The sequence below is a fragment of the Taudactylus pleione genome, unplaced genomic scaffold (assembly GCF_031769625.1).
Source record: "Taudactylus pleione unplaced genomic scaffold, aTauple2 ptg000330l, whole genome shotgun sequence".
In the NCBI taxonomy this organism is placed as follows: domain Eukaryota; kingdom Metazoa; phylum Chordata; class Amphibia; order Anura; family Myobatrachidae; genus Taudactylus; species Taudactylus pleione.
In genome coordinates this window covers 4,369,952-4,397,514 of record NW_028284731.1, presented here as the reverse complement: position 1 = coordinate 4,397,514, position 27,563 = coordinate 4,369,952, and the positions used below count along the sequence as shown (strand labels likewise).

Genomic DNA, 27,563 nt, shown 5'->3' with positions numbered 1-27,563 from the left:
GAGCAGAGTATATTGTACCTAATAGAACGGGTCATGTTGGAGGGTCTGATTTTAGCCATAATCTGTAAAGTTCAATGGATCGTTTGTAGATTGGCTTTTCATTCAAAATTGCTACTTTTCTACAAGAGTAACAAGACTGGTGAGAGCGCCTCCTTATATATATACAGTGTGTCCAGTGTCTCTTCTGAATGGGACACTTCTCCTTCCAGACGCCAGCCAATCACCGCACGGCACGCAGCCTACCCCCAGCTTCTCCGGCGGTGACGCTGTACACGGAAACTCCTCTCCTTCCTGGGAAGGATCATACCCCATGGCGTCAGACGGGGAAGTATATTGTGATCACAAACTGCCGGCCCCGCCCTAGGCGCTGCTCACGTGACCCGTTCCCTGACCGCAACAGCCAGTGCCAGGAATTACGTGAAGACCGCCAATGTCACGTACCAGAGGGTAATGCATCTGTTTGGGTGCATGACAGGGCAACAATACAGTATGGGGGTGGGGGGGACACAGACCTCTGTCTACACTATAATAGATTTAGGTAGATTGCAAAATGTTGAAAATCTTATAAGTAACAAAAGAAATTTAGATTATAGCATAACAAGTATTTGTCTCTATTATTTAAAAATGAAAAGTACAGGTGTAAAATGAATAAGAAATGATTGTGGTAATCTCATGCATGCTTGATGAATAGCTTGTATAGGTGGCAAATGTTTAGCATTCTGCATACTAAAATACAAACATCTATATCATTGCTGCTTCACACCATATAGACATGCTCACAGGGCGATAAAACACACTCAAACAAAAGGTTATTTAAGCATATTAAAAAAATACATTTAAGGGTCTATCTTGGTGGCTTTGGGATTCAATCCTGATGAAGGTTATGCAGTAATTGTCCACCCCTAATATAGTGGATAAGAAGTGTGGCCAGAACTTGTCTCTGTGAGGGGTATTCAATATGAAACGTAAACTTCGCTGTCGAAGTTTACGTTTCATATCTGAGCTTTTACCTGCGTTAAAGTATCGGGCGCGCGCCCGCTTATCCCCGTATTCAATATGAAACTAACGAAAACGGGAGCCTGCGAAGTGGGATTTGCGTAAAGTTACAAAATTTTCCTTAAAAAAATTGTAGGACCCCCCTAAAGTTGTAAAAACATGGGGGATCACTATGGGTACCCCCGTTTTAGCCTTTAAATGAAAGTCGGGGATTTAAATAGCCGCAGCAGGTGTTTTTTCCCGACATTGAAGAAGTGTTACAGAAGAGCACTTAGGTTATTTTTTTTATTTTTTTAAGTGGTCCCATCAAATTTGGGGTACATGAAAATGGGTGCTAGCATATTTTGATGTCCCTAAAGTTTTTTAAAATTCTGCAATTGTGCACCTGCCGCTATAAATCTATTCTAGAATCTAGAAAACACCTGCCGCATACTTGCAGAATAGCCCTGAACCTATTTCCCTATTGTTAACAATTTTTTCCCATTTTTTTTTTTCACTCCAATTTTTAAATTAATTTTTTGGGGTGTCCCTATTTTTTTTAAAACTTTTTGACACAGTTCTTTTTTAAATGTCATTCCCAGGGGTGCAGGCTATTTTTTTTAAGCCTGCACCCCTAAACCCCAATTCTGCACTTTTTTTCGACACCTATTCAATGGTGAAAAGTTATCCCCGTTTTTTATCAAAGACTTTTCGAACCTGCAAAAAGTCTTTGAAATTGAATATGGTGTAAAACTAAAACCTGCGATAATGACGTCATAGGTGCGATATTAACGCAAAAACAGTTTACGCTCCCATATTGAATACCCCTGTGTGTATGCCTTCCTCTACACTTTGGAAGCTGGCCGTCATTGGTCAGATTGCCCAACTGCACTTGCTGGAAGGTGATCTTTTTCAGCAGCCACCAGTCACAGAACACTCTGCCCATCCCTCTACACCATAGGTTCTCAAACTCTGTCCTCAGGACCCCACACAGTGCATGTTTTCCAGTTCTCTTCATAGAATCAAAAGTGAAATAATTATAACCACTTGTGAATCTTTAAAATGTATCAGTGAGTAATGAGTACACCTGTGCACCTGCTGGGTGACCTGCAAAACGTGAACTGTGTGGGGTCCTGAGGACCGAGTTTGAGAACCACTGTTCTACACACAGGGGTCCCCTTCCCTTTAGACTTCTCTTCTCCCCCAATCACAGTGAAGGGTGATCCATTGAATCGCAAACCCGCTGCTGCAGGAAGACAATCTCCTGCAGCCCGATCTCAGGTCAACTGCGGCTGGCCATAGTCACAGGATGTGATCTGCATTCCTAATAGGATCACCTACCAGCCTGGACTGACTGCAGCCCTGTCTCCCACCAGTCTCTCCCCTCCTTCTCCCAGGATGCAGAGATGGGAGATCCACAGGGCCGCCCACCCCCTACTGCTGGCTTCTCTTGCAGGACTTCACAAGTGTGAGATTACCTTTTAGGATAACAGTTAAAAAGAAAGAAGCCTTTACTGTGGGGTCATTTCATGTCAAGTGGACCATTTTTGAGGATTGTCCCCCATCTGCTGATTTTGCACTACGAAGTTGGTGATCGTTGCACCTACCCCCACTTTGAGGGCCATAGTTTTACTACTTTTGCATATTGTGAATGTTCCCAAGTTAAGCTGGGGATCCACTATACAATTTTCTGTCAGATATCTGTCCAATCTGGCTGGTTGGAATGAAAACCTGGTAATGTATGGGAGCAAATGACAATCGTCCATTTGCTCACAAACACTGGAAAATAGCCAAAAATGGTTGTTCTGACAAATTGGTTAAAACACACAAGTTTAACCGATTTAAACAATTTTTTTGTCCTTTTTTCAGTGTTTAAAACCATATGATCGGCTGTCATTTGCTTCCATACATTACCAGGTTTTCATTCCAACCAGCCAGATTGGACAGATATCTGACAGAAAATTGTATAGTATATGCCAACCTTCATGTAAAATTTTATCAAATAGTCAGGTAGGGACCCCTGGTACAATATTTATAATAATATGGAGTAACCCTGTGTTATATAAAAATATACAATATATGTAAATAATAGCTATTGAAACCCAATTCAGTATAATTCTATTTGTAAATAAAGTTATACCAATTCAGCTTTAAATAGCCATTATTTACATAACTTGATTAAAAAAGCAACCAATTTTGGGTAGATTTTTGAAAATAAAAATAAATAGTCCGCTAAAGTGCTACTTCATAAGATTTTGTGTTATTACTGTAGAGCCTTGCTCCAGTATTCAATGGAAACCCTAGTGCTGGTGGTGTAACCAGGTTTTCACTGTACTACAGCTTTGGGCGTAATAGTAGTTTGTCATAATGCTGTGCGTTAGAGCTGCAATCGGTAGTGACTTGTTCTGATTTTCTTATATGGAGAGGGGGCTCAAGTAAGGGTTCACTGCTAGGTAATGGAAGCAAAAGCTGGCATTGTCTGGTGATGGGGGCACAGGCTAACAAATATGTGGATATAAAATATATTGAGATAATTGTATTCTGGACATTGTAAGGTGTTATGCTGTTTTAGCTGACAATATATTCCCACCTCAAATGTTTGCTAGTTTCACTCTTGCTATCTTATTCATTTTGGCCCTGGTTCCTAAAGACCCCTACTCATTACACAATATTTCTAACGATTTGGCCGATTCTAACATATCGGAATGACAAATCGTTAAAAATGTGTAGTGTGTATCGTGTAGTGCGCACTCCTGTGGGGTCGTCGGCCTCATTGCTTCATCTTTTGTACATGCAGTAAGATCAGGCAATGCGGCTGATGATTCCATGCAGGGGGATGAGGGGGCAGCAAATTGGGCGGTCAGGGACCGGATCGCCTAGCGTGTATAGCCCGTCCGATATGTCGATGCTGGGATCGTCGGCGACATCGCAGGGTACACAGTCATTTAGTGTGTACCCAGCTTAGCTTTTGCAGAAATTTGTCCATATAGTCAGCACCTGGCCGAGGCATGTTATATAAAAAATAGGCATAATTCTGTACAAACATAGCCTAGTATTTGAAGTGAGAAAACCATTACAATACATAAATTAATGAAGGTAGTCTAGACGTAAAACTCCACCTAATGGCCCCCATACATGATGCGATATGCACCTTGAGATGCGTAGATTCGACGGCCAACATATCGGGTGGTCCCCTACACACTGAGCGATCAGGAGGCCGACCGCCCGATATTCTGGCACCCCCTCCCCCACCTGCATAACCCTGTATGGGATCATACATTGCTTCCCCAGATCAAGTGAACATGCAGTAAGATCTGGAGGTGCGATGTGCGATCCCATGGGAGCGTGCACTGGCCAATATCCCCTAAAGCTCCGGCCATCGCGCTCCACTGGACCACCAGGGACAAATTGGTGTGGGAAACCAGCGTCCCAGGGGTTAATAATCGGCTAGGAGAGACAGCTTCCCTGTTTAAGCGGCTCCTCCCCTCAGCTCAGCACTCCTTTCCATTGCGGTCTGGCTTCCCTGGGCTGCTCTCCTCCTCTGGATAAGACAGGACCAGTATATTGCTCCCTGTTAGTATTAATACAGAGTCGTGGTTGCTTTGTACCCAGTGCTATATTGTGCGTCATTTACCCTGCAGACATGTCTGACAAGGGTAATGAACACATTACTGTACCTATGTCGCAATCTTGCAGATTATGTACTACAGTTTTCAGTGAGGAGGATGTGATTTGGGATGGGTTATGTATGAGGTGTTATAACCCGCCATGTGCCTTGAACCCCCCGACATCAGTACAGAAGCCCCCTTGGGCAATTTTTTCTCAGATGCTGGCCTCCATTGTGGACTGCCTGGCGGTCCCAGCTGTTGTTCCTCCTATGGGGGCACCACAGCAGCCCGTCCCTCCCTCACAGGGACTACCACTGATTATGCAGACCCCTCCTGTACCACAGCAGGTGGTCATTCCCACATTGGGATTACTACAGGGTGGACCTCCACCATGGGTGGATGTTTTCTCTACCTCAGTACAGAGTCTGACTACGACCAGTCTCTGGGGATGGGGCGCAATGACCGGTCCACACTCCTTTCAAGGCCGGTGGACAACGGTCGAGGTATCCCTGTCCATCAACATATTGGAACTTTGGGCTGTGTACAGGGCCCTCATGATGGCAAAGCACATTCTTCACGGAAAGCCCATGCAGGTTCAGTCTGACAACGCCTTCACAGTGGCTTACATCAACCATCAAGGAGGCACTTGAAGTTGAGCAGCAATGACAGAAGTGTCACGCATCCTGACATGGGCAGAATCTTATCTCCCAGCCATTTTGGCAGTGTTCATTCCGGGAATTCTCATTGGGAGGCGGACTTCCTCAGCCGTCACGACGTGCATCCAGGGGAATGGTCTTTTCGCCAAGAGGTGTTTCAACTCCTAGTGGACGAATGGGGTCTCCCAGAGGTGGACCTCATGGCCTCCCGACACAGTCACAAGTTACCAGTGTATGGGTCCAGAACAAGAGATGCCGAAGTAAGCCTGGTGGATGCTCTGTCAGTAAAATGGACCTTCCGGTTTGCGTACCTATTTCCTCCAGTCTCCCTGCTTCCTCGAGTTCTTCGGAAGTTCAAGTGGAGTCACTGCCCTGCTGGTGGCTCCAGGTTTGCCCAAACATCATTGGTACTCAGATCTTCGGAGTCTCTCCATCGACACTCCGTTTCTGCTGCCTCAATGTCCAGACCTGTTGTCTCAGGGTCCTTGCCTTTACCCGGACCGTCTGTCTTTGACGGCGTGGCTCTTGAGACATCCCTCCTATGGTCCAAGGGATTCTCTAGCTCGGTCATCGACGCGATGCTTAGAGTGCGTGGTGTAGAGAGTGTGGCGTACATATTTCCAGTGGTATCATACAAGAGATTACGACCCTCAGGTGTTTTGAATTTTCAGAATACTGACATTCCTTCAAGATGGATTGGACCTCGGCCTACGCCAGACTTCGTTGAAAGTGCATGTCTCAGTGTGGTTACAACGTACAATTGCTCCGCTTCCGAATATCCACACCTTCCTCCAACGGTGTCCTCCGGATTCAACCTCCCTTTGTCCCACCAGTGGCTCCTTTGGAGTTTGGCAGTAGTTCTTCGGACCCTCCAGGGTCCTCCATTTGAACCACTAGATTAAGTGGAACTTAAGTTGTTGACAGCTAAGACTCTCTTTCTTCTGACTGTTGCATCTGCCAGAAGGGTGTCAGAATTGGGAGCGCTCTCCTGTCGTCCTCCTTTTCTGATATATCACCAGGACAGGGCGGTGCTTCGTACTCGGCTGGAGTTCCTTCCTAAGGTTGTTTCTAGTTTCCATATTAATCAGAAAATTATAGTACCGGTCTTTCTATCACCAGACCTCTCGGCAGGTCAGGTCTCATTGGATGTGGTCCATACCCTCAAGATTTATGTGGACCGTACCAGGGCCCTGATTCAGACCCGCTCGCGGCCGCTGGGTTTGTGGGTGTTTTTTATGTTATTTTTATTTTTTTCACTGGCCACTCGCAAAGCTGTGGGAGACCACCCACAGCTTGTGCGAGCGGCCAGGAGACCATCACGATAATCGCGACCATCGGCCTTGCGACGAGACCCTACAGTAGGATCTAGGCTGCCGCAAGGTCGAGTGGACTTCCTGCTCTAATAGAGCAGGAAGTCCACTACTGACATCAGTAGTGATGTCAGTTAGACCTCCCAACAAATGCCAGGCGTTCCTAAGGGAACGCCTGCGGTTGTCCAGCCACCCCCCCAACCCGCCCACAAAATGGGGAAAGCTGTCACTCACCAGCGACAGCCGTCCTGTCTTGTTGCGAGCCCCGTAGCAACTGAACTTCAGTCGCTCAGCGGGGCTCGGGCACGCGCATGCCGGACACGTCGAATCCGCAGTCCAGAAACATCGGCTCTGAATCAGGGCCCAGTTCTCTTCGGAAATTAGACTCTTTGTTTGTGCTCTGTGGATTTCACAAGAAGGGATGGCCAGCCAATAAACAAACATTGGCTAGATGGCTTCGTATGACTATCTCAGAAGCTTACGCGCAGGCAGGCCTGCCTGTTTCGACTTCTGTTAAGGCTCATTCTATTCGGTCTGTGGTTCCTTCTTGGGCAGCTCGCCGTGGCGCCGCGGCTGTGCAGCTTTGTAAGGTGGCCACGTGGTCTTCTGTCCAGACCTTTCTATGCATTTGATACCTTTGCCTCTCAGAGTGCTTCCTTTGGGCGCCGGAATCTCGCTCTCAGTGCAGGAGCGTCCTCACCCTTAAAAGGAATGCTTTGGGACATCCCCAAGGTCTCCCTGTGGAGCCTATGGACTCTGAAGAAGAAAATGAGAGTTATGGTAAGAACTTACCTTTGTTAACTCTCTTTCTTCGAAGTCCATAGGGTCCACAGGGCACCCGCCCAGATGCACCTGGCTTCATATGGGCTATGTTGCTGGTCACTGGTTTTCCGTTTCCTTCTCTGTGAGATTGTGATTCTTGAGTGTACCAATCATTCTTCTCTCTTATCCTCCTTCGGGCTTTGGCTCATTACCAACTGAGGTACCTCTGTTCTATTTTTTTTACATTTATAAGCTTGTGGTTTGTTTAAACACACAAAGCTGATCACAGGCACTAGCTCCCGCCTCTGCTCTGTTTGTCAGATCAGAGCAGGAATTGGTGTAATGGGGGAAAGCCATAATAACGCCATCTCCAGGTGGCCTCATCACAGGGCTTCCCCAGTATTTTTTTTACAATTGAACTTTGGTAAATTTGAAACAGATCACATTTCCCATTACAAGTATGGGAAATGCGATCTGTATACTAAAAATATGCAAATTTAAGGGCTTGGAGTATTTTTTTCACGAAATCTGCTCAAAAGCTCTTTAATACATTTATGAGATACTAAAATATTGTGAAAAGGATGTGAAAACATCTGTTTTAACATTATTTCAGTAAAAATAGTATTGAGAAATAGGACCCTTAAAGAGATGTTATTACATGTATTTTATTTAAGGCATGGAAGTCTATAAGGAGGACTATTCAGACTATTCCCACCATCCCTTATGTGCCTCGGAAAGTCATGAGCAAGACATCATCCTTTCTACTCACAGTAAATGTGACTCAACCACAATGACTTGCTGTACCATTTTGTATCTTGGTCTATATTCATGTCTAGTAATTGCATTACCAGGAGGTGGAAAGTTGTTATTAGACCATTTATACTGATGGTCTTGGAATGCAGTGCAGATGATACAAGCCTTCCCATCTGCATCAATGTAACTTTCAATCTAGTATTAAAAGTGCAATCTTGAATACATTTACAAAAATATATTTGTTGCTGGTGTCAGTGTACAGATTAATATTCACTAGTATTTTTTTGCATTGCAGGGTGAAATTAACCAGCCACCTCATGGCTCACTGGTCAAGCCGCAGTTTGCTTCCCCGTAGACAGTACCAGCCTGTGTGTTACATGTGTAGTACAAGTGCTGCGTCTCTCAAAACCAACCATGAAGACAGCCAACCTCATGCAGTACTGGAGGAGATGAGGATGCCCTTCTCCCATGCTTTTATCGGAAATTTCTTCCAAGAAAAGCCCATATTGGGGAACCAGTTCTTGGAGGATGCCCTTCTCCAGAGTTACCTGAAAAGACATCTTCCTCCCCTGGTGGGCAGTAGATGTGTACCTGAACACTCTATAGTAGTACAGGTTGAGTCTCCCATATCCAAAATGCTTGGGACCAGGGGTAATTTGGATAGTGGAATATTCTGTATTTTGGAATAATTGCATACCATAATGAGATATCTTGGGAATGGGACCCAAATCTAAACACAAAATGCATTTATGTTTTATATACACCTTATACACACAGCCTGCAGGTCATTTTATACAATATTTCTAATAATTTTGTGCCTTAAACAAAGTTTGTGTACATTGAACCATCAAAAAGCAAAAGGTTTCACTATCTCAGTCATGCTAAAAAAAATTCAGTCTTTCGGAATATTTGGATATGGGAGACTCAACCTGTTCACAGAAGAACACTGTGCTGTTGTATATATTTGTTCATTATTGCTAAATGCTTATACAAATATGTAGATATAAATACGTATTTCTAAAACTGGTATTTTTATATCTAAATTGCCCTTGCTCATAGCACAGAGCAAGATTCTGCTTACGCGGAAAGATTCTGCATACACAGCCTGATTCTGAGTGACAGACGCAAGTGCATCAAGCAGTTTTTAGCAAACAGCGCATTTGCTGCACCATGCACCAGGGGCTGGCTGGCAACTTTTAGCCTGGGGGGCAAATGCATGCAGGCGGCCCTGGCAGAGGAGTAGCGTGTAGCCAGGGTGCCAGAAAGAACGTGCGTGCTACGGCATCCCCCCCCCCCTCAAGTGTTCTAGGGAGGAGGCAGGTCCATATGGGATTAATGTAAGGTAAAAATAAAGATATGGGGTAGCCCCCTGTCGTAGTGCCCATATGCAGTGCCACAGGAGAGGACACCCTTATGCAGGCCTCGAGTAGTGCCCCCAGTAGTGATCCCTCCTATGCAGTGCCCCTTGTGCCCCCAGTAGTAAGCCCCTTATATAGTGCCAGTAGTGGTAACCCTTATGTAGTGCCCCTTAAATAGTGGCCCCAGTTGTAGTCTTTCCCCTATGCAGTACCCCCACTATTGCCCTTTATATAGAGCCCCCAGCAGTGGTCCCTCGATGCAGTGCCCCCAGTGGTAGTCCCCTCCCCCCTATGTAGTGCCCCTAGTAGTAGTCCCCTCCCCCCTATGCAATGCCCCTAGTAGTAGTCCCCTCCCCTTGTAGTGCCCCTAGTAGTAGTCCCCTCCCCTTGTAGTGCCCCTAGTAGTAGTTCCCCCCTTGTAGTGCCCCCAGTAGTAGTTCCCCCCTTGTAGTGCCCCCAGTAGTAGTAGTCCCGCCCTTGTAGTGCCCCCAGTAGTAGTAGCCCCGCCCTCGTAGTGCCCCCAGTAGTAGTAGTCCCCCCCCCCTTGTAGCACCCCCAGTAGTAGTAGTCCCCCCCTTGTAGTGCCCCCAGTAGTGGTCTCCTCCTTATAGTGCCAGACCCCCCGCAGTAGACACACATAATATAAAATAAAAAAACACCTGACACCCGCTCCTGGTCCCGCCGCCGAGATCAGCTCCTCCGTCCGCCGCTTTGCATTATGGGAGTGACGCGTCACTCCCATTACCCACTGCGGGAGCCGGAAGATGTCTGGCTCTGGCAGTGGGAGCAGCAGCCGATGAGAGTCTGTCTGACTCTCATCAGCTGCTAAAGCAAACACACAGCTGCCGGCGCCGGCGGCTGTGTGTTTGTGCTGTGTAGCGCTGACCGAACTCCGTCCGGTCAGCGCTACACACGCAGTGCAGTCTGTGTCACAGTGACACAGACGGCCCGCATGACGCTGCGGCCCGGGGGGCACATGGCACCCTGCTTCCCGGCCCAGCCCGCCACTGCCATGCACCTTAACTGAGACTCCGCGCACGGCTCGTTCTCTGTCTGTGAAATGGACATTTCTAGAAGTCAACTGGAATGCCACCATGCGAGTGCAGGTGTAACCCCCCCTTTACCCTCTATAAAGGGTCACCAGGTTACTAACCCTACTTTTCTACATCAGTGCCTCCACCCAAGTATTAATAGTCATTATGGGCCTACTTGGGAAGACCCACTTAAAAGTTCTAACTAACGTCTATGTTTTTTATTAGGGAGCTATGCAACCCATATACTATGACACAGGATATTACAGTGTAAAAATGAAGTAAACCTGTTCTTCTTTCCCAGAGATTCTTCAAGTGTTCTAGAATCCATTAGGCAAATAATACACTTTACATATAATTCCAAAGTTTTTATATTAGCACTTTTTTTTTTTTTTTTAAACATGGCAACATTACACATTTCAGGTACACGTCAGACAATAGCATGCATCGGTTGTACATATATATGCATTTACATTTTAATTGAACAAAAGAACAATACTATACACCGATGACAACAATGAATATACATATTAAACCTTAGTGTCCATGTCAATTGCTGAAAGTCCTGTTGTATCTCCTTGGTTAGGTAAGTAGATTCTTCATCTACCTTTAGTATTATCCTCTCCACTAAACTTAACTTTCCAAAGTCCATAAATATAAAGATGCTTTCCTGAGGAATATGATCAGTTATACTGTAAATCCTCTATGTATAATGATGACTGTGGTTCTGCCGAAGGCTCGGATCTGTTCACTTCTTAGCACTTTTAGTTTATCCTTTCCCTGCCAGCTGTATGACACTTTACAGCTTAAGATGTAGCTTTTACAGCACCTATGTCTAAGTCCCTATTTAACTGCATGTCTTGCAAAAGTGTCTATGTCAGTACCAGTCTTTATGTAACATTGGCTACTTTATAGTCTATTAGTTATAGATGAAGATCCCTCGTCCATAGTACTGCATTGGCAGTATGGTTTATAACTACACCCTGAGTTTTATCAATTAACTGTAACCAAGTTATATTTATTTATTTATTACCAGTCAGTTATATAGCGCACACATTTTCCGCAACACTTTACAGAGAATATTTGGCCATTCACATCAGTCCCTGCCCCAGTGGAGCTTACACTCTATATTCCCTATCACATGCGCACACACCTGCGCACTAGGGTTAATTTGTGTTGGGAGCCAGTTAACCTACCAGTATATTTTTTGGAGTGTGGGAGGAAACCCACGCAAGCACAGGGAGAATATACAAACTCTGCACAGGTAGGGCCTTGGTGGGAATCGAACCCATGACCTCAGTGGCATGAGGCAGTAATGCTAATCATTACACCGTCTGTGCTGCTTCATATAGATATATACATATGTTCCTCCCAAACGGTTGGTACGTAGACTCAGTACCTGGTATGGTGTTATTAAGAGTTTTACTTTAACAGTGCTCACCACTGTACTGACGCTGTGATATCAGGCAGAGTAACCACCGCGCAGCAGCATCCGCCTCCTGCCAGCTGTGCAGTGTCTCCCAATCACTCCCTGCTCTGTGATTGACACTGCCTCAGGGCGATAGCTAGTATCATGGTCGCCTATGAGAAACTGACCTGGCCTCCAAACCTCACAAAGGCTTCACGTTTCCGATCACCGTTCGCCGCTGACAGCTAACTTAGGAGCCGACCGCCTTAGGGACTCCACTGCCGCTACTGCCGTCAACAACCTCACTACCGCTTCCACCTCTCTGGCAGGGTGAGTAACTCGGCTCCCTATCAGCTTCACAGCTCCTGCTGTGACAAGCTCCCTCTCCGGCTCCACCACCCTGCGCATGGCACCCCGCCCATAGCTCAGCTGCCACACAGAACATGGGGTGGGCACTCAAGGAAGTGATCTCCAGACTAACTGTCCAGACAGCTCTTATATCCCTCTCTCAAAACCGAAACCTCTTTCCCTGACAGGAACCAAATCACTCCTACTTTTATCACTCTGCCCCTTCCTCCACAGTACATGTGTATCCCACACACTGGGGCACAATTTTACCACAAAAGGGTATTTAATACATATTATACATAAAAGTTATATAAATGTTCATTCATTTATACACAAGACATCTCAACAAACAAAATAGTTACATAAAATATCAAATTTTACCTCAGGAATGTGCAGAACATGAAATATGTACAGTACATATAAAGTACCTGTCATCCTCAGGATTTGTCAAATATATATGTTTATTAGAACTGTAGTTACTCCAGTCCCTAACCAGGGCAACACAGGCAAGACATCCGTTTCATGGCAGTGCCATGGGCGTGTAGCCAGACTTCCATGCCATACTGAGGCATGTGTAACAAAGGGACACCTGTTTCTGACAAATATTTTGCATTCAGCGGGTGTGTGCTGATATTAATGATGACAGCTGTGGATGCAAACAGCGAGCAGTGCGACTTTGTGTCCAACTCGGCATCAGGCTGTCAGTGTTTACAGAGCGACTTTACTACAAATAACACCTGTTTCCCCAAGCTATGTGACTGGGGATGTAGTCAGGATTCCGACGATCAGAGTGACGACGGTCACAATACCGACAGATTCCAACGGCGAGTATTAGGGTTAGGCACTAGGGTGAGGGTTATGGTTAGGCTGCGGGGTGGTTTAAGATTAGAATACTTACCAAATCCTTCGAGATTTTGACTATCAGCATTGTGACTTTCGGGATCCTGTACCCAACCCATCCCATCCCTAACACCCATACCACCCAACTGTTCCAGTGTCCCGCGGTGGGGGGAAGTTGGGGAGAGCACAAACCGCTGCTCATAGCAGAGGAGCGGGTGTGCAGGAGGAGTTCTCTTGTGTATGGGCTGCCCAGCATCTCGGAGAGTTCTGGGCAAGCACCCAAAGTGACGAAAACGGGGGAAGCCGCGATGCTCCGCCCCATTTTATGTAGATTACGCCCTTTTTTTACTAAAGCCACGCCCCCTTTTTGGAGGCGCGCGACCTGTCCCTCCTTAACAAGTTTAAATGTTGGGAGGTATGAACACCTGTGTGTGTGCCGTCCCTGTATGCATCCTGTTCTGCTCAGCAGTGATAGATTTACCAGGAAAGAGCTCTATATTTTGTGTATGAATGTTAAGCGTGAGCTACCTGTGTATGTTACGCACAGAATCACTAAACCAAAAATACTGTACAAGTTGGCTTACATGAAATTACTTACAAATAACAGTCACAAAAATTATATGCCCAAATGCAAATGTAATTTAAGTAACGTGAACAGGTGGACACAACTTTATATAATATGCATTAAGTAGTATCAACTAGAGTTGTCAATAGACAATCATCCACTCAGAAGCAGCTAGATAGGGCTGCAAATGGTCATCACTATTATGGCTTGCCGTTGCACTAGTCCTCGAGTGCGCCTCCTCAAAATCATATCATCCACTTTAATTGTGTCGAAAGTTGCTTCTATTGGATATTTTAGATATAGATTTGTGAATGTTATTACTAAGGTGTTGGTTGGTTACTGCATATCTTTATCGCATGTCTCGCCAACATTCAATGTTTGTCCATTAGAAATGGTAGACATTGACATATTATCTGACAGCTATGTGGTCATACCACTGCCTTTGAAGGGATTGCATATAAAAGTAGAAGATCATTCTTTATATGTGCTCAGTAATATGACTTAGCTGCTCTTCAGACATGCAGAGGAGAGGAGACTGTTCACTTTAAGTGTGTATCTTGTGCAGGTGTTCCAAGAAGTTAGTCAGGATCTTGAACGTTTCGGACAACGTCTAGTGGAGGAGATTGACCACCTTGGACGGCAGTGTGAACTAAACCCCCCACAGCTGCAGCAGTATGACTCCTGGGGCCGGAGGGTTGATAACATCCTTACCTGTTCAGCCTGGAAGAGAATGAAGGAACTCTCTGCAGAAGAAGGCTTTATAGCAGAAGCTTATGAGAGAAAATACTCCAGCTGGAGGTAAATATACCAATACCCTACTAAGTGGCACATGTTATTTACTATTCTAAATGTTAATCTTGATCATCATGTTAGTGATGGTTTTGTCTCTGTATTTCTGAAATGGAATGCAGCAATATTAGCTGTTTCCTACATGCACCATAAAGCTCAGTGATGGGCTACATGTGCCCCTTTGAGCCGTTACTTGCAGCCCCTAACTCCTTCCTTCGTCATGATAGTTGTCTCTCTCCTGGATTAAATGTATACATTTATATCAGGTTGCCTATCATTGGTATAACTACTATGACCATGATCCTACCCAGTGGGTCGGCATGTGTATAATAAAGTGTTGACACGATCAGCTGTGGAGTTTGAAAAAGCAACTTTCCAATAAGGCAACATCTTACAAACTGTACATTATAAGCCAGATTGACAGATTTATCGACAATGGTCAGAAAATGTAGCGAAATACAGTTTAATGATTTTGACTATGCCAGTGATTGCATTAATGCATTTACAGGCATCCAAGATGCCTTTCAAAACACACATTAGTCTCATGCATATTTTTACACATGAGACAATTCGCTAAATAAAGATAAATCTATACAAAATGCGGTTTACCACCGCTCTATACGGATAATGCATGGGACAACATACAACCAAGATATACTGCAGGGACTGATCTGTTCTCCCATCCTGACATAACTCAGAACAGATGGTGAGTGGAACAGAGAACCGAGAGCCAGTTCCTGCACTGGCTTCACATATAAATTACAGTCTTATGGAGGACACCTAGCCGATAGCGAGTACAGCAAATTTAACAACATCAAACGACCTCTCTAAGGGGTCTATTTACTAAGCAGTGTTAGGAGACAGTGAAAAGTGATAAGGTGCCAGCCAATCAGCTCCTGTCTTCTCACAGGCTGTGTTTGAAAAATGACAGTTGGGAGCTGATTGGCTGGCACCTTATCACAAACTTATCACTTTTCACTCTGTCTCCTAACACTGCTTAGTAAATAGATCCCTAAAACTTCCATCCACAAATTTTTCCCACTTGACTGTAGCTCTCCTCTCTCAATGGTGGTTGGTGGCCGTTAGCAGGACTGAGACCTCATCGCTTATGGAGAGAGACAATAAGAAGCACCAAGATTTCATACATTGAAAATTAAAGTTTAAATAGTGATGTAGCAGCAGAGGGCTTTGAGTTAATATATGTTTGTTTTTTTAAATATAGAGCATGTCATTATTGATAATTCAACTTAATGATAAAATTAAATATGATGTTCAAAACTCACCATATAAGCAGGAGAGCATTCTTATAAGTTATGACAAGTTTTGCACATCATATTCCAATTTACCATTAAGTTGAATTACCAATAATGATATACTCCTCTTTAAAAATTTCACTCTGCCAAAAAACATGTAGCATGGCCACTGTGGCTTAGGCTATACTATATATTTTTGCAAAACTGTCCATTTATAGAATATATTGCATAGTTACTTTCGGTATATTTACTAAAGTGAGAGTTTTTAGAATTGGAGATGTTGCCCATAGCAACCAATCAGATTCAACTTAACATTTATAACTAGCACCTTCTAGAAGATAATTGTTAGAATCTGATTGGTTGCTATGGGCACCATCTCCAATTCTAAAAACTCTCACTTTAGTAAATAGAGCCCCTAGTGTCCTACTGAACAAATAGCAACATAACATTTCCCTAAATATTATATATCATGCAACAAGCTGGCCAACATACGCATTATACCAAACTTGGCTTTCTTTATATACATCATCCATTGCTCATCACACATGCACACAGCATGCCTGTCCCTTGTCAGTCTGCTCTCCCTGATTCAGTTGGGATGAATTGAAGATCGTACATGCTGATTTTGACTCTCAGACACCATGTTATAAGACTCACTGCTGTTGTCTAGGTCACGCATTACTGTGTTAGTTACTATCTGACCAGGATTTCTTGATAACATTGCTTCTCTGACCATGGTAATAGCAAACTGTATTATAACTGTGGTATTAGGAGTTCAAAAGTTCAGGGATCAACCCTAACAATACCTGAGTGATGCATGGGGAAGGTGCTGTGTTCTAGCAGGTCATAGAAAGAGTTTACAGCACAAAATAAAGTCTACTCCGTTGACCAGGCCGCATATTTTAGAAGTAGTGGTGACTTGGCCTGTGCCCAGTCCTGGTATTAGCTGTTCACATTAAATTCCCATTTAATGTTCTGTGTCACATTTTTTGTTGTCATAACATACATCTTATCACACATAAAAAAAAAATCCTTATCTTGTGATCATAGAACATGACAGAATAATCAGTTTCCGATCATAAAACCGACAGAACAGTAACTGAATATATTTCATAGAAAAACATGCAGAACATTTACGGAATAAGATTGTATAAAGATAAACATAATAGTCACAAATTCATACATTTTAGATATCTTTGATAGAGTGAAAGAAAAGAGCATAGCATTAGTGTCAGTTTTATGCTACAAGCGGCCTGATTTGTAAAGATTGTTCTCCACCTGCGTTTGCATATACTGTATGTGCACACAGATGCCAGTCTTTGAACTGTCTCCAGAAGTGTACTCTGCACCTAGTTTGCAGGTCCGGCTAGATAGAAGCATTGTAAAGTTGTCACTCCAAAGTCTAGTCTACTATTAGCACCAGCCTCATTTATTGTGACTTTTCAAATTGTCTCCTGAAATACTGCTTGTTCCATCTTAATTTATGTCTTTAATTAATCATGTCATTAAGAGAAGACCAGCATTGAAGATATGGGTCACTGGTGTACATTGACAAGTTTTATTAGCTACATTGAGAATGTTCTCTCCTGTAAACAGCGGAAGGTGCAAAAGGTGATGCACGGAACAACACATTGCGCTGTTCTACGCTGCATCGTGCAGTGAGTACAGACCATTTGATGTATCGTTACACTGCATTGTTCAGTCGGCTGGGTACTCCACCATATAGTGTTTACTCAGTTTTACTTTTGTCAGCCAGTCTAAAGCTGGGTACACACTAGACAATATGTCATCTGATCTCGCGGATTGGGTCGACATATCGGGCACATCATCTTCTGTGTGCCCTCTATTCGCACCCCCCGCAGACCGAAATCGGGATCGTTCCGTTGTCTGTGCATGCACGGACATCAGAGCAAACCACTGGCAAGGTCAATGGTGCCGGTGAATGACTCGGGTGGTCGGTCACGGATCGTGCAGTGTTTACTGCCCTCCCGATATATCGTTCATCGGGCAGCAAGTACCCAGCACACTTAGGTTGGCTCCTCTAAGAGGACTGCTGCCGGTTTTAAAAACAAATAAATAACACTCCTAGGGCACTAAACAGTACATAATACAGTATATTTTTACATACACAAGAAGCTAGATAACATTTATTATTTATTATTATTACCAGTTATTTATATAGCGCACACATATTCCGCAGCGCTTTTACAGAGAATATTTGGCCATTCACATCAGTCCCTGCCCCAGTGGAGCTTACAATCTATATTCCCTATCACATGCACACACACATACACACTAGGGGTAATTTTGTTAGGAGCCAATTAACCTACCAGTATATTTTTGGAGTGTGGGAGGAAACCGGAGTACCCGGAGGAAACCCACGCAAGCACAGGGAGAATATACAAACTCCACACAGTTAGGGCCGTAGTGGGTATCGAACCAACGACCTCAGTGCTGTGAGGCAGTAATGCTACCATTACACCGTCTGTGCTGCCCTATTTACCATAGATAATTTATATAAATAAGGATTATACATGGGAGAGTTATCCAATTCAAGCCTCACCAAAGTCTTGTCTGGATTTACACAGTTTGCAGTCACATTGCTTTTTACATCCATTAAAAGAGAACTAAGCAGTATTTGATGCAGAATTCCTGAAATCATGGATGAGGTGTGTTCCATGCTTCAGAAAACGCATCCACTAACTGAGCAGAAGAAGAGAAATAAACTGTTACTTTATGAGTTTAAATATCATATCATTTCTAATGTGCGCTGGGGAAATGTCCAAATCAGAGCCCTCTGCCACCTCACCTTCCTTCTGGGAGGACAGATCAGAATCTGATAACTCCTGCATCTGGGGAAGCGCAGGTAGCTGTTGCATCTTTTATCTAGAAGAGGCGGTGGCAGTCATAACCCTCTCCAAGGAAAAATAGAGTTGCAGGTGACCCTGCACAGATCGTGTCATCGCATAAGTCCCACTCAGGTCATCAAGTGCCTATAAAGTGGAGGCCAAATGGGGCGGGCTAGAGACTCCATGGGAAGCTTCCCATGGGTTCCATGACTCCCCTGATGAGAGCAGAAGGGAAGATTCCTACCTCGACACCCAGTTATGCTTAGCGAAATGTGAGACCTCAGTTATAGCCTGGACCTTAGGTCTGGCCACTGCTGACACCACCATCACCAGGTGTGAATGCTCTTCCTCTGCCTAACATGCTGTGCACAGGGCCTGCACCTTGACCAAACTGAAGTGCCCGGGCAGCCTCTGGAGTATAGTGGGGGAGGGAACAAAAAGCTTTTTCCAGTTAATTTAAAGTGCCCGCGACTCCCTGCGTTGGGGGACACTGCAAACATCATGGTGTTTCCGGTGTCGTCAATGGCTGCCTTAGAAATACTAATTAATAAGCTGATATAGTGAAGCCTTTATTATTGGACCTTCTCATTTAAGATTAATAGACTTTGTATTGGTAGTCAGTTAGTCTATTCTTGTATCAGTATTATTGCAATCAGTAAGGTGTGCATTTCATTTGAGAATCTGCAAATATCTTCACATTCAGATGCCTCATGATGAACTTTGGGATATTATAACATTTCAACCATTCTCTGTTTATTCCATAGTCGCCTTGTTCAGGTCATTAAGAACTATCTTTTTTCACCATCCTCTGGCCTGTTCAGTTGCCCTCTAGCTATGACTGATGGTGCAGCCAAGGTCATTGAGGTAAGCAAAACATGACTGCACATGGTATTTCTAGATGATGCTTTACTTTCAGTTTCTGTTGTTTAAAAATATATAGCATATGTATGATCACTGATTTAATGCTTACTTCCATTTGCATGAATCAAATGTGATGTAGCCATTATTAGCACTTTCTAATTACTATGGGGGAAATTAAATTGAATGTGATGTTGAATAGCGGCGTGAATGATTGCCCGGAGCTATTCAATTGTCCTCATTGCACCTGGCACTTAAGTCGGGAGATGCAGTTTACCGCGCCTAATGTCAGGTGTTCTGCCGGATTTCTGCTCACACCTCGGGAGGATGTGAGCAGAAATCCTCTAGTCGGGGGTGTACAGTGCGGCCATTTGAATAGCTCTGGGCATTCATTCCCGACGCTATTCAACATCGCGTTCAATTGAATTCTCCCCCATAGTAGCTAATGCTAAATGTCACCAGGTATCCTGAGGAGAGATGAGTCCTATAATACACGAGTCGAGTAACCAGATAATAATTTTATTTAGCCACAAATGTGTGTGACCAAGTCAAAAGAGATCCATCGGTTTCATTTTTGAGTCGATTGACCAGATGGCTGCTTGTATCATTGCAAGCGGACAACGTGTAGCGCATACTGTTACAGGAGTTTAGAACAGATTCAATTAAGTAACCAATGAAGATCCAAATTTGTTTTAGCACTTTCCATTGACAGGCACATGGTACCCCAGCTGCTGTTCAGGGTGCTTTCAGACACCTCACATCCCGAGACCCGAGCAGTTTTTGGACATCTGGACAGTGGATGACAGAACGTAGAGGAGGATCAGATGTGGGTAGGTGACAAACTATTTACTGCCTTATTAATAGAGGTGTAAATTAAGACATAAACATAAGTTTCTACTTTGTTTTCACTGCAAGCACATGGCACGGAGACTGTGGCTCAAGCCCAAGCAGATGGTACTTACAAGCTATATGGATACAAGTGGTTTACATCAGCCACAGACTCTGATATGAGTCTGACTCTAGGCAGAGTGGTTGATGCACAAGGACACACAGTGCAGGTACGTTTGGAAGATGTGTTACGCTGAAGCTAGTCTAGCAGTCTTGACTAATATCTGTCTTCCCGTTTACTATTCACAGGATATCCTTTAAAAAGGCATAAATTAGTTTTATTGCTTATTTATGTAATGACTAATTCTACACTATGTTGCTCTAAACCCCTGTAAAGATGTATTAAATAGCATGCTGTAATATATCATGGAATGCTGAAATGAGCAGCTCTCCAGCCATTGAGATGTTATTCAGTCTTCGTGCTCTTTGCAGGGCACTAAAGGGTTGTCGCTCTTCTACTTGGAAGTCCGTGATGCTGAAGGGCGGCTGAATGGAATTGAGGTTCAGAGGCTTAAAGATAAATTGGGCACTCGGCAGGTGCCAACAGCAGAACTGTTGCTGGATGGGGTTAAAGCTCTGCAGGTAACTGTGCTTGATTTAATATGGCACATATTTTCTGTACAAGGACTAGTAAAGGCATTGTGTAGCATAACCATATACATCCAGAATAAATTTACTGTCAGTTGAAATGTGAATATATGTAGGATGTCTACATTTTACAGGTCATAATTACATGTGAGAAAAGGATGTTTTTATATTACAAATTTTCTCAATGGTTTTGTCAGGAGCCACACTGTGATTGGACCATTAACTTTGTTTGGACCGTACAAGGAAATCGGAGCACCCACAGGAAACCCATGTAAATAAGGGAAGATATAAAAGATTAGATAGCACCATGGCTGGAGTCAGACACTAGGCCCCAGCACTGAAACAGCAGTATTAACCACTATGCCAAAACATTGTGTGATTAGGGAGTGATTATATAAACAGGCAGATTCCAGATCCTACTGACCTCATTCTGGTTTGCTCTTCCTGAAAATTGCTACTTCCATGTTCTTCCAGTCTGTGGTAGAGTAACTAAATCTTCATAATATAGTGATCTTAATATTATGAATAACAATACTTAAATTAGGCACTTTACATGCTTATTTTGTGCTATGTGGTCTTTGTAATAGATAGATAGAACAGACATACATACATACAGGGTGTACTGGTATACATTGTACGGTGAACAGGAATATGGCGCACACAAGTGTATTTCTTAAAACTTATTTTTTGTAACTTAAGATTTCGCCTGAAGGTCGCGGTGTTGCTTCAATCGCCAGCATGTTAACAATTACTCGCATTCACAATACCATCGCTGCAGCAGCTGGCATGAGAAGGTAATGTCATTATTTATTTTTCTGTCTATCGTCCAATAGATTTCAGTTAAAGCAAAAAGACAAAGTATTCCTGTGTTGGGGCACTGACAGACTAAACCTGTTCCATATTGTATCTAATAGTGACCCTTAGAAATGATAAAACATAACTTTTATTAAATCAGAGGAAATAAAACCACAAATATTTTTGTATTTTTATATTATAATAAAATTCATGTGAAGAAATAAAACTTCTGTGTTATCCACAATTATTTCTCCACACCTTTAATCCTTGTGCTTTCAATCCAATCTTATTTATCACACTATAATATATTTGAATGTACTCTTTAGGTGGTAGTTATTACTTAAGGTCCTTGTTAATTTAATACATAAGCTCCAATATATTCTGTATCTCCGAATGCTATTCACTATGTGATTATGCTGTTAATCCACTAACATTTAATGGTTAGGTGTCATATATTGCTCCCCCGTCAGGAGCCTGTTTATTTTTCAATATGAGACGTAATAATCATAATACATCTGTTTCTCATATACACCTAATGTTTAAGATAAGGGATATGTCATTTAAATATATTTTATATAACACGTTGTGCAGGCCTGCATCTACCCCATATATTCATACACACAAAAAGGTTATGACATGGAAATAGTGGTGGAGCAAAAAATGGATAGATCCAGAGCATTGTCTAATACAAAAAAGGATGAAGGCATTTTGGGAGAAAAAAGAAAAATTCTGTTTGTGACTCTATTCAATAGCCAATTTAGACAATTTGAGAAAGTTATTAAAAAACACTGGGGTGTACTCACCCATGACCCCTTATTACGGGGGCATATAGATGTTCACCCCAAGTTTGTGTACCCTAAAGCACGAAACCTTAAAGATCGTTTAGTAAGGAGTGCCATCAATACCCCAGAAATAGGAGGGAATATACTAACTAAAGGGTTTTTTCGTTGTGGCTGCTGTAGTTTATGTAAATTATGTAAAAGTAAGGAGACTAAATTTACTCAGTTTAAGTCCAGACGAACAGGCAGAATCTTTGAGATTGATCAGTTTATCACCTGCGGCAGTAAATACTGCATATATTTATTGGAATGCTTTTGTGGTTACCAATATGTTGGAAAAACCACTCGAATGTTGAAGGAGCGACTTGCAGAACATGCAAGGAACATTAAAAAGGGCCTTATGACACAATGTTTCTGCACATTTCAAACTAGCACATCAATGTGATATTAGCCATCTTTATTATATCCCCCGTATGTACCCGATAATGATCGACATCTTTAAGATGGACGTCTAAATTTGGAATAGGAACTAAGTTAAAATTTGGACCAACACAAAATGGCCACCGGAGAAAGACACTAGAGGCTTGAGGCTCCGATTGGCGTTTTCATTTCCGGAAGTTATTAGATGACCACTTCCGACTAGCGGCAGAACAGGAACCACTGGAAATGTGGAGACCCCGTGTTTTGCTGGAAGGGGCCTTGTTGGAGATGCAGCACCCAGAACATCCGGTCATACACGTGGATGATTTTCCTGCTGGATGACACTATTATGATTTCATATTGCGGTCAGCTAAGAAATAAGGACTGGAATTTCCCATGAACTTTCTATATGCATTGTAGAATAAGTTGTTTTATGTTAATGCATGTTTGTTAGCATAGGGACTAAGGTTTAGAGTATGTTATTGTGTATTATGACCAGCTTATGTGAGGATGTGATAAGGATAAGAGTGATGGAGCTAATCCAGGTTTTCTGGATACTATTTGCCGACTCCTCTCTATGCTTAATTACATGATGTATAGGACAGGTATACAAGTCAGCATATGGATGATCCCTGTACACCCTGAGGAAGGACCCCATTGGTCCGAAACGCGTTGATGGTAAGGGATTCTCCATCTGTATGGATACATGTTTTTCCAACTGACAGGATTTTTCTGACTCCTACTCAGTCCTGGTGAGAGGGATAGGAGATACCTGCATGACCATATTTGCTTGGAGGACCCTATTATTTGTATATTTTGTACTTCTTTTTAACATTTTTTGGTAATTTTTGGATGTATTTTTGTGGAATTAAATATCAGTTTTATGGAAAAAAAAAAATCATTAATAATCTGAATTCTATGGGACACTATCCGTACCATACGTGGAATACTACGTTCTAAATACATCATGATTACCGGAAACCTTGCATGGTATCTATGGCTAGCCATCTGGAATATGGGAGCTTGTTAAGCTGATCAGACTGGGATACATAAAGATACCTTTTGAGGAACATATTTAGTTAATTTCTCTGAGGGGGACATTTGTGTATAATACCCATACCGCTTGCAGTAAGGAGGAGTAACTAAAGATACCTTTTGATGAACGTATCTCACCTGTATTAGGTGAGTTAAGTACAGATCAACTGGTTCTATTGAACATCATCCACAGTATATTGGGTTAACCCATAGACCTTGTTTTTTTATTTTTTATTTCCGAGAGGGGGAAACTCTATTATATCTTGGATTAGAATACAAGGACAGCGCCCACTGGACCATTTATATTTTTATCTGTATGTGTTGAGGGGTAGTGTTCCTAAGTGTGGAATAGGGCTGCAGTCTGGGACCACAGCCTGTCATGGTATAACTTTCTTTTTATCATTAATAAAAGTTATGTTTTATAATTTCTAAGGGTCACTATTATTATACAATATGGAACGGGTTTAGTCTGAGTGACCCAACACAGGAATACTTTGTCTTTTTGCTTTAACTGTGATTGTTCTTATTCCTGGGTGCACCTCCCTTATAGCAACTATATATTGAAGTCAAATTCTAATATTGGGGAAAGACATTATTTAAATAAGGGTGTGTGCGGATACCTTTTTCTTGAAAACTATCATCCATTAGATAACCGATTTCTAATTTTCACCTTCAATCCAGAATAATAAGTTTGGCAAGGGAATATGCATCCAAACGAGTTGTATTTGGCGAGCTGATAAAGGACCACCCCCTGCATATGCAGACCTTGGCACGAATGGAGGTGAGTGCTCTTTCTTGTTTTTAGTCAAACTTTACAATATTAGTGATACTGACAAAGAGTTTCTGAGCTAGGTCATTACCATTACCTCTTTCACTGCTTGGAGGGTTGTGCCGATGTTTTGTCCGATGTGAAAAATTATGTAGCTATATGAGTGCAACACTTCAACTGCAATTGCATCTTTTTTTGTCTATTTCAAAAACAGTGTAATTTATCTTAGTAAAAACTGCACAAAAAGCCACAACATTTTTATTAACTGGCCAACTGAAAACTACAATGCAAATTTTGTGACCATCTATTCATACAAAAAGTGCCTTGGCATCTGAAGGTTGATCACTAAAATGTGGCCAGAAAGTAGCAGCAAATATAATTTTAAGCACAAATCATTGTCTGTACAACCTTAAATATAGCATACAGATAATTCCAGAGCTCAGACATAACAGCCATCATCATCAACACACACACTTGCACCCAGCCTATGGGACTCACAAATGCATGAGAGTCAAAATCAAGCTCATCACAAAGAGTTAAGTCGGTGAGCGAATGAATTTGCATGATATGTTTTTGTAAACGTGTGGACTGCGGTAAACCCAATGTGATTTGCCACTACTAAAACCACCACACATTTGCTTTAACCAGTCACAGATTAATAAATAATGCAGATTGTGTTTTAAAATTGCATAATAAACCACTTTGATACAGCTCTCACCACACACACTTACTGTAGGGGCCAATGCAGATGTGGACAACAAAGACTATAACAATATGCACAGTATATCCTGTATGATACTTTTAACAAAGAAAATACAAAACACACATCCTTCCAATAAGGTGTAGATGACAACTGTAATGTTCTCTTAGTAACTGTAACATCCAGGCAAAGCCTGTATCAGCATATGCTGGGGAAGTCAAACAAATGGGAGGGATCTACTGAGCAAGGGCGCCCATATTTGTTTACATTGCCCCCCTAATAATGAATACTCCTTTCCCTATAAGCTATAAACCAGATCTTCTTCCTGACTGGCAACATGTGTGGGGCTAATGAATGTTTCCAGTATTTAGGTACCAGGCCCCTGGCCGTCTGAGTGATGTAAGATGCGAGCCTATCCTTATTATATTGAGCCACGGAATGGGCATCTTCCAGGAGCTTTTCCACTTCTAACTTGTAGGGTGCTATCCCCGGCCAGGACCAGCAAATATGAAGGAAATCCCCTCTATGAGAGAAATCTCTCCAGCACAGAGAAGAGGAAACTGGGAAGATTATTTATCTAGTGACATGTTTTATTTCAATAAAATTGTATCTAAAGAAGAAAAATTGGTCAACAGTTATGATTCACTGGTGTCATAACTTTTATCCATTGATAATTAAAATATTAGTTGCATTAACTAATATTCTAATAATGAAGTAAAGTTATGTAATATATTTCTCTCTCAAGTGCGTAATTACTTTTTTTTTTCCTAAAAATTGCCTAGGAAATATTATATGGATTCTACCAGTAACATATCTTGTTAGGATTTCTGTACAGTAACGAAAACATATATTGCCTCCAAATATTGCTGCAGATCTCCTGGGGGTGATAGACAACCTTTATATACCTTTACTGTGAGTATTTTGTTGTACATGATTCTCTTAGGTAGAGGCACGCGGAGCTTTTCTTCTCTTAATGGAGGTTTCACGCTTGTTGGGGTTGGAAGAAACTAATATGGCAACAGAGCAGGACCAGCACTTACTCCGACTACTTACGCCCATTGCCAAGCTTTACACTGGGAAGCAGGTACACTAAGCCATATAGATCGTCCCATTCTGCTCAATGATCTGGGAAATACATTTTCTCATTTAGCTCTATTTACACTGTAGGCTGTTGCGGTTTTATCAGAAGGGCTGGAATGCTTCGGAGGGCAGGGTTACATGGAGGACACAGGTTTGCCAGCTATGCTCAGAGATGCACAGGTAAGAGCTGACTATAGAGACAGTGTATAAATAGGGACCGGGAGTATAGTGTGCTTTAACCATATTGTATTACTGTTGTCCTAGGTACTCACAATCTGGGAAGGAACAACCAACATCTTATCTCTAGATGTCCTACGTTCAGTCACCAAGAGCCAGGGACAGGTTTTGAGTGCATTCTTCTCTGTCACTCAGGTAAACAGTCACATTTCAGCTCGTAAGTGATAAATCAAGTTCACCAACTCTCACAGCTGGTGGCAGCCCATGTAGTTGTTAAAAGGCCTTCCACTTTGTGTACAATGAACAGTCTGTCACTGACTTATCATTTACGGTCATAAACAAAAAGGAGTGTTGTGAGCTAGTCACATTGTTATAGTGCCTTGTATTAATTATGCCTATTACTTATAATTATGTCTCGACTTCACTGTCAAAGAATACTGATTACATATTGGTGTTCTAAGGAGTAGCTTTATTTATTTACAGGAAAAGCTGGAAGCCTCCTCTAACGTTCCTAGCTTGTCTCGGCCTATTTCGCGTTTATTGCAAGCTCTACAGCAGCTAAGAGCCTTCACACAGCAGGCTGGAGAGAGAGGAAGCAGCTTCATGGCACTGGCTGCAAGAGACTTCTCTTACAGCCTGGCTAAAATCTACATAGGTAACTATAAAGACAACTGATTTAGCCAGGCATGTAGTAATGCATGGTATCATCTGATTATGTACAAATTGTAGCTCTGAAACATACTAATTCAGTCATATCACAGCATCTAGTTAGCAACACAGAAGTCGGAAATGATTTTCTGCAATTACGTTTGTTCTAAAACCAATGCAGAGATAGACAACAAAATTCACAACGTACGAGGTGTGTGCAATAAGTATCCGGATGCACAAAAAGTATTATATTTACAAAGTGAACAATACATTTTTTCAAAGTATTCACCAGAGGAGTCTATGCAAAGTTGCATGTGCTCA

The 27,563-nt window shown here is 42.6% G+C and overlaps 1 protein-coding gene across 1 annotated transcript in view; it reads left to right on the top strand.

The window, feature by feature from the left end:
• The first annotated feature begins 202 nt into the window (after positions 1-202).
• The window catches only part of LOC148509203 (acyl-CoA dehydrogenase family member 11-like), a 34,058-nt gene continuing 6,697 nt past the window's right edge, over positions 203-27,563 (top strand). Inside the window, exons 1-13 of the mRNA XM_088443541.1 lie at positions 203-447; positions 8,360-8,636; positions 14,180-14,412; positions 19,270-19,369; positions 20,076-20,193; positions 20,279-20,421; positions 20,684-20,833; positions 21,539-21,633; positions 24,550-24,649; positions 26,281-26,421; positions 26,505-26,597; positions 26,682-26,789; positions 27,078-27,249. Coding sequence (XP_088299667.1) covers positions 431-447; positions 8,360-8,636; positions 14,180-14,412; positions 19,270-19,369; positions 20,076-20,193; positions 20,279-20,421; positions 20,684-20,833; positions 21,539-21,633; positions 24,550-24,649; positions 26,281-26,421; positions 26,505-26,597; positions 26,682-26,789; positions 27,078-27,249 — 1,747 coding nt within the window. The 5' untranslated portion in view covers positions 203-430. The remainder of the gene's footprint in view (positions 448-8,359; positions 8,637-14,179; positions 14,413-19,269; positions 19,370-20,075; positions 20,194-20,278; positions 20,422-20,683; positions 20,834-21,538; positions 21,634-24,549; positions 24,650-26,280; positions 26,422-26,504; positions 26,598-26,681; positions 26,790-27,077; positions 27,250-27,563) is intronic.